Here is a 7,600-nt window from a genome sequence, read left to right as displayed (position 1 = left end):
CACCGACATATCCCAAGTATAAATCAGTTTACACAAATATTGCAAGGAACTTGTTTCAAGTTATAGGTTTTTATGGTGTTTCAATGTTTACTCTTGCTAAATTATTGCAAGTCAGAAATATTGGGACCTTACCACTATTCTACCAAGATGCTTCTAATACTGGCAGGAAATAGTATGTTCGAAATGGTATACCCACGTCTCCTAGTTTGTGCACTTAGTTTGTAGTTAGTGCAAAATTATTTGTGCACTTAGTTTCTAGTATCCTAGTGAGTCACCTGGCCAGTTGCCAGTATTGCAATCAAATTTAGAATTTGTAGACCGTGACATCTCAAATAATGCTGAACAATACTAAAGATACTTTTTATAGGTACAAATTAAACACATAATGTATTACCCTGATTTGCAGGTTGGGTTCGATGAAAGTAATGTAAGTAATAGTTTGGCCTAATACCGAGGCTTCTTCAGCAGTTAAGCGTACTCGGTATGAGTAATCCATGGATGGCTAACCTCATGGGAAGATACTGCTAGTTGATTGCTGCGATGTCCGTTAAAAAATCCACAGTGTCATATGACCGATGTGACTAAGTGGAGACAATATCGATGGAGAGCCTGGTCATTACATATAATATTAATTTACTATTAGTGTAAGCTAGTTAATTCAGTCTTTGATTCACTAGTGAGAAACTAATTTATCTAGGTCTTTAAATTAAGAGAGAAAACATAATTATCAACCAGATGGAAAAAGCAGCAATGAAGGTTGGTTAATTTGTACTATCGAGAAAAGTGCAAGAATTACCCCGAAAACAAAGAAAATCATTCTTCTTATGCAACAAGATTTAACTAACAACAACAATGATCACTCATATACGGAAGAAGATTGTTCATTTGAAAAACTCACATGTATACATGGAAACGAATAGGGATACTTTAAGATACATAATTAACTTGTTAGTATGTACTCTTAGAGAACTTTTTTGGTTATGTTATTTGTCTTGATAGTTTGAGAATCAGTTGCGAAACATTTCAGACGAGAATACTAGTCATAAAGTGTACTATGGGAAGTAATTGTTTTTTCTTGTTTTCTTCTTGGTTTAATTTCACGGTCCGCGAGTTATAACCCCAAAGGTGTCACTATCCATCCACAAAAAACCCATCAAAACAAAAGTAACACAAAAACCCCATCAAAACAAAATTAACACAAAAACCTCCAAAAATTTGATGAAACCAACATAAAATTTGATGAAACCAAATTTTGAAAATTGGGATTTTTGTATCAATTTTGTTTTGATGGGGTTTTTGTATCGATTTTGTTTAAGATGGAGTTTTAATGGTTCCCAACATTTGAATGAGGTTTTTGTATCACAAGTTTGGTCACCTTGGTTTTTTGTCACTAGTTTTGCTAATTTTAAGATTTTGCATTCTCCTTAACCATACGGTGGTCGTCTGGTTTTAAATAAAATGAAGCCGATTGAATTGAGAATGACCAAAGTATAAAATATATAATTTTTCAATGTTGATGTTTTATATGGATGTAGATTTTGATCTTTGAGTTAATTTTATATGTTTTGTCGAGCTCTACTTTGATTTCTGGTTTGATTGTATATATACATGTGTATATTGGTGTGGAAGTATGTGTTGGTGCGACAACACCATATATTTGTAGCCTTACACATACATTTTTTGTGGACGGATTTGCCTAATAATTGATGAAATTATAAAGTATATATAAAAAAATCAAACAATACAGATTAATTATAAAAGATATTTTATATATATGATACTTAAGAACGAATATATAAATTAAAATATATTCATATAATCGTTTATAATATCACAACAGGAAGATAATTATGAATGATAAGATAAAAGAATAATTCATACTACATTTATTACAGTACAATTTAGGATTATTCTTTAGATTGGTCAAATGGCGCAGAATTATTTCTTGATCACAAATTAAGGCTTCAAATTGGGGAAGTTTTCCACGTATTTGCCTGCAAATTTTTTTATAACAAATTTAGATGTATAAAAATGACTTATAAACACTAGAATTCGTGTCTAATGTAGGTTTTAAGCCGTTATTAAAAACCAATTTACAAATCTAAGAATAAGTATAGGCATTAAAAGGAGTAGTACCGTATTTTTCAACATGACTGCACAGTTGGTCGCATTTGATTTCACAGTGTGTGTTGGCAAGGCCTGTTGCCTTCCAAAAATCAAAGCACTTCATGAAGCATACTTTGTAAACGTCGGTACCTTCATCACCATGAGCTTGGATGAGCTGCACTGCCACAACAAGAACTATAAAGCACATCAACAGAATTGCAACATTTATCTTTCCTGCCATTTTACTTCTGTGACTGAAAATGTAGAGAACAAAAGAAAGAAAGAAAATAATAATAACTGTTAACAATTATTAGGTATTTTCTCCTTCTTTGTTCGTCTTGTTCTTGCTGGTAAAGAAATGTGCTTGCATAAACAATGTATTTATATGCCAATAACCATATCTATTTTTAGACTTGTAACAGAATTGGATCAGAAAATAATGGGTCAATTTTTTTCGATGAAATAACAAACACAAACACAATAACTGTTTAACAAACTCTAAACATAATCATTTTTTTGTTGTACATTCAAATAAAGCTTAAATTCATTGAAATGTCAATATTGAGATCATTATTTGAATAAACATTACTTTTCCTGAAACGTGACTAGTATAAGCAACATTGTTTTTCGCAGTGTCAGCTTGGCCTGTAAATAATCAATCTTTTTTTATAAACAACGAAAAAAATCGAGAGAAAAAAACCGCCCCTCACGCCCCAACCTATATATGTTTCAGACTGTTAAGAATTCGTTGGTAAATAATAACCCAATCGAAGGAGGAAAACACGAGATTAGGATAGGGCACATCCTGCAAACCCAAAGCTAGTCATAATTGTTTCTTGAATACCCATTAAACGTTAACAAAAACAAAGCAAGTTTGAAAAGCATGACAGTACTAGGGCTGCACATGGAACGGGACGGTACGGGTTTTTGCATAGCTCAGTACTTGTACCGCCCTGTGGCCGGTACCTGTACCTTGTACTTGTACCTGTATCCGTGTAGTACGGGACGGGACGGGACGGGACTTGTACCTGTTTAACTCGGTACGGGACGGGACGGGACCGGTTCTTTACCTATACCATATGTTAAAAAAAATCCACTTTTTCCTAATAGCTAGAAATTGAACGCATTGCAAGAATTTGAATTCACATTTTACCTCAAAAACATTGGAAAGCTTGCGAAGAAATAAGTTGCGTAATACAAGCATCCCACTTTGTATATTGACGCCCGGTCGACAAATTCATAGTACGGGAACTGCACATATTTTGAAAAAGAAACACTAAAATTAGTTAGTTGGAAACAACGAAGGCATTGCAAAGCTACATTAACAAAATACTAATATTCACAAGAAACAAAGTAACAACGGTAAAAGGATACTTAAGCAACCACGTACACTGGTGATGGCTACAGTCTCAAGATATGGTATGAAATAAGAAAGAGCTAGAATCCAAACAGGCTCAGTAACCCATCGAATTGAGTCTGGTAGGTCAGTAATAGAATGCCGTAATCGGCGAAGCGTCATAATTGACACCACATGGTAAAACAAGAAGCAAACGTGAGCGAGGAGGAAAGTTGTGTGCGTTACCTGAGACATGATCTTGAATATCAATCAGTACAAGAAAAGTTTAATTAACCAGAAGACATGCATATATACCTACACCAAAGTTCATGCAGAAGGATCATAATTTGTAGCCTGCGTTGTTCATTTTCCATGAAGGAAAGGTATATGAAGCTCCCAAAACATTCCAAAAGTAGTGTTGCACTTAAAAGAAGTATGAATAAAAATCCTCGGTAGTATGGGACGGGACAGGACGGGAATAGCCTAGAACCGTTACTTGTACCTACTTTAGGCACGGTATCAGTTTTTGGTACTTGTACCTGTCCCATCTGACCACGGTTCCGGGACGGTACCGATACGGTTCCTGCGGTTCCGGTACAGTTTCATGGGACGAGACGGTTCCTGTGCAGCCCTACACAGTACCTCCTATTCTGGCTAGTCTTTTCTTGTACGGATAATTTCTATGTCAGAAACTGAGCTATTCTCTGATATGATTTTCGTTTATCCCTCTCGTCTCGTTTGTCTTTTACTACACTCGTTGAGTTTCCATTTTGAACTTTTTGCTGCAGACTTCTTCTCTCTCTCTCTTTTTGGTCCATTTTCAAAACAGAAAAAATACCATTCAAAGTCCATGAGAACCGATTCCACTGAGTCACTGACTGCAGATTTACTTCTCTGCAAAAAAAGATTCACTAAACAGCCTTTGTCTTTTTAGAACCCATATGATATTTGACCTGATTCAAAAGGCTAACTACTTGGTTACGCGATTACAGAGATTATTCAAACAAGGGAAAGATGAATGAAGTGGAATGGTTAAGACCTCTTGTGAGATCAAAATTTTGGGATTATGGTGTTGTTTGGAAACTAAGAAATGATGAGACAAGGTAAACACATTTTATTACATTATGCTTCTTACACTATGAGTAGTAGTATATCAGTGTGATTTGATTTTTCTTTTTGTGAAAATTTTGATTTTAGTGCTTTGGAGTGGTTGGGTTGTTGTTGTGGTGGAGCTGAAGATGACATCCAAGATGGTGGAGAAGAAGGCCATTTATATAAACCCTGTAGAGATTTGGTGTTTCAGCACTTAAGAAAATCTAATGCTTGTGAAGCCATTGCCAAGTTGCCTACTACCATTACTTTAGCTTCTGGGTAATCTCCCTCTTTCTCTCTCTCTCTCTCTCGCTCTCTCTGATCTCTCTAATTTAAAATTTTTGTAACCAGGATCCATGGAAAAGTTCTAATCTCTGGCAAAGCAAGGTGGCTCAGGCTCGAATCAAGCTCATCTCAAAATGTGGGTATCCAAGTGTTATTTCAATTAGTCCCTTTTCTAAGTTCTAGTCTTATTTGCTGTGTAAGCAACTTCAAAGACTGTACCTTATCATGGTTTGAACTTTTCCTTCATATTTATTTGTTTTTGAACTTATTTTATCAGGAAAAAGCTGGAACAAAGCTTCTCATTCCATACTTGGGTTGTCTCATAGAGCTTTATGTTGCAAACAATGTAAGAATTAAAGCTAGTTTGCGATCCTTAATGTTTGGCCTTGTTTTGTTGTTGAAATATATATATACGAATATGGCGATTTCAGGTACCCAGGGATGACAACATCATAGACTTTGTCATTTCTCTATATAACACTACATTGGAGCAACAAACTATGAACCAATTCCAAGATTTTCTTCCAAGTTTTCCTCCCTTAATGGAAGAACTAAAAGGCATTCCTGTTCATCAATATCTTCCTGTTACCACTCAACACAACTTTGATCGCTCTTACGAAGGATCGTCAACAGGTTCAATACCTTCAGATGACCCTGCATCTCTTGATTCCGGTTTTAATTATAGTTCACAAAGTCTTTGTGCTTCAACACAGTCAGGTGGTGGTGGGATTATAGGCAGTTATTTGTTTGGCCAAAATATGAATTTGATGCCGAGTTGTAGTAGTGGGTTGATGGAAGAAAACGAAGAACATTTGAAGGTTGCTGCCGGACCCGAAAAACACAAATCAAAGAACTTGATAGCAGAAAGGAATAGGAGGACAAAGCTTAAAGAAAGGATCCATTGTTTGCGTTCTGTGGTTCCAAAGATTACCAAGGTAGCTTAGCTTGATTTTTTATAGTTCTTTTTGTGATTTATGGTTTGTTTTTAGAACTTTGCGTCTCAAGTGACAGCATTTGCTTATAATGAATTGCATTTTATGTGTTGTGATACTCTTCAGATGGATATATTATCAACCCTTGGAGATTCAATATCATATATCATGGAGTTGAAGAACAAAGTTACAGATCTTCAGAATGAGCTCAAGGACATGGAAGAAGAGGAAAACTATAACCGTGACGAGCTAGAGGAATCAGAAGAATACCAGGATCCATCGATTGACATGACACAAGATATAAAGGTGCAAGTTGAAGTGAAACGGATTGGCGTGAAAGAGTTTCTACTGAATTTCTTTGACAAACAAACTCAAGGTGGATTTCTGAAGCTGATGGAGGCTGTGAATTCAGCAGGGCTTACAGTAACCAACGCCAATGTAACGAATTTCAAAGGGATGGCTTCGTATATTCTCATTTTAGCGGTATGGTTTTGAAAGTTTCATTTAAGCTCCTAAAACTGAGTTCAGTCAGTTACTAAACACTGCAAGTCAATTTTAGAACTTTGTTGTTTTCTACCGTCAAGTTTTAACACCATAGATGATCGAAATGATTTCTAACGCCATTTTGTTTGACGTACGTAACAGGCTGATCATGAGGAAGTTCAAGAACAAGAAGTGAAGGACTTGCTGCTTAATCTCACACACAGCAACGGTTGAAGGATTACACCTAGAAGAAGCAAAGGATCCAGCACCCAGTTCTTCTTCAGTTCGGTTTTACAATCTAACCTTTTATGTGCAAAAGAAACTCATTTTACTTGGTTTGTCCCGGATACAGTTGTTGTAATTTAGACACTGATCTTCCTGTAATATCCAACTACAGACCTAAGTTGAAGTAATGACATTCCGAGACTTAAACAACATCTTGAACGTCTAGAAGTCTTCCAAATCGTGACACCGGATCACTATATCTAGCATTGCGTGGTATTCCAATTTTATAATTTACCGGAACAACACATAGTAGTGAGGTGAGTCAGATGCGTTCAATCAGACCTCGAGAGTGTTTATTTTCATCTGATCTGGCTTTCAGCATCAAATTTAATCTGATTAGTACACAACAGGCTACGTGATCATATTGACCCCTGTCTATGTAATCCAACTGTGTTTGGAGGTTCAACCGAGTCAGCAAAAGAACTTGTTACTTATCTCACACACAGAGTAAGGTTGACAGATCACGACTAGAGGAAGCAAAAGGATCCCGTACCCTTTGGTTTGTGTAAACACCGTTAAATTATCTTAGGGTAATGTGGAGACTAATCCCAATACACAATACAATTATTTGGAGAACTCTAATTTTTTTGGAAAAATTCCTTGTTTTTATAGGCAAAGCCCTACATGTGGATACCGTACACGTGTACCTTAATACCTTTTCTAGTAAATCTTCCATTATTAGCCGTACACATGTACTATCACACGAGGGACTATTTGGGCGCCCATCGGTTATTATCTTCAGGGCATCCTGCCTTTGGGGAAACCCGCCAGCGCACATGGCGACCCCGGTCTTGGCAATGGTGGCTTTGGCTCACACCCAAAGCCCCATTATCGTCCCCGGCTCTTAGTCAGATTCCCATGTTTACATTAACCCCCTGACTGTATTGTCGAGGCTTGTAGACTCGGCGGTCAGTCATTAACTCATGCTCAGAACAATGTCTCCTTATGATTCCTCTCTTCGTGAAGCCCCCGTTAATTGCAACTCCAGGCCTGAGGATCTCTACTTTTCCTGAAACCCCCTGTCAGTCATGATCCTTGTTTCTCTCAGAATTCCTTGTCCCAATGTTTCTTTCCGTCTTCC

General features: G+C 36.7%; 2 protein-coding genes and 1 long non-coding RNA gene across 3 annotated transcripts; 2 read left to right on the top strand and 1 right to left on the bottom strand.

Annotated features, from left to right (window-relative positions):
• Positions 1–1,778: 1,778 nt before the first annotated feature.
• LOC113274232 lies at positions 1,779–2,456 on the bottom strand. Its single transcript, XR_003322880.1, has 2 exons — positions 2,137–2,456; positions 1,779–1,994 (listed from the first exon to the last, which is right to left on the bottom strand). It is a non-coding gene; the product is annotated as an uncharacterized LOC113274232 (long non-coding RNA).
• A 2,000-nt stretch (positions 2,457–4,456) lies between these two features.
• LOC113273057 (transcription factor ABORTED MICROSPORES-like) lies at positions 4,457–5,763 on the top strand. The gene is made up of 5 exons (XM_026522827.1): positions 4,457–4,545; positions 4,640–4,813; positions 4,886–5,015; positions 5,097–5,165; positions 5,251–5,763. Exons 1-5 carry the CDS (start codon positions 4,457–4,459, stop codon positions 5,761–5,763), a joined length of 975 nt encoding a protein of 324 aa, XP_026378612.1.
• A 167-nt stretch (positions 5,764–5,930) lies between these two features.
• On the top strand, positions 5,931–6,507 carry LOC113274231 (transcription factor ABORTED MICROSPORES-like). Its single transcript, XM_026523684.1, has 2 exons — positions 5,931–6,234; positions 6,397–6,507. Exons 1-2 carry the CDS (start codon positions 5,968–5,970, stop codon positions 6,466–6,468), a joined length of 339 nt encoding a protein of 112 aa, XP_026379469.1. The 5' UTR covers positions 5,931–5,967; the 3' UTR covers positions 6,469–6,507.
• Positions 6,508–7,600: the final 1,093 nt, after the last annotated feature.

Source organism: Papaver somniferum, chromosome 4, assembly GCF_003573695.1.
Source record: "Papaver somniferum cultivar HN1 chromosome 4, ASM357369v1, whole genome shotgun sequence".
NCBI classification, from domain to species: domain Eukaryota; kingdom Viridiplantae; phylum Streptophyta; class Magnoliopsida; order Ranunculales; family Papaveraceae; genus Papaver; species Papaver somniferum.
Note: the sequence above shows the minus strand (reverse complement) of the source record. Positions and strands in the feature narration are given on the sequence as shown.

What these genes read in the sequence shown, in the direction of transcription:
- LOC113273057 (XM_026522827.1), top strand. Translation starts at nt 4,457, where the DNA reads ATGAATGAAGTGGAATGGTTAAGACCTCTTGTGAGATCAAAATTTTGG. An exon ending in ACCATTACTTTAGCTTCTGG is followed by an intron (nt 4,814 to 4,885) that starts GTAATCTCCCTC and finishes TTTTGTAACCAG; the next exon opens with GATCCATGGAAAAGTTCTAA. An exon ending in AGCTTTATGTTGCAAACAAT is followed by an intron (nt 5,166 to 5,250) that starts GTAAGAATTAAA and finishes TGGCGATTTCAG; the next exon opens with GTACCCAGGGATGACAACAT.
- LOC113274231 (XM_026523684.1), top strand. Translation starts at nt 5,968, where the DNA reads ATGGAAGAAGAGGAAAACTATAACCGTGACGAGCTAGAGGAATCAGAA. An exon ending in CGTATATTCTCATTTTAGCG is followed by an intron (nt 6,235 to 6,396) that starts GTATGGTTTTGA and finishes CGTACGTAACAG; the next exon opens with GCTGATCATGAGGAAGTTCA.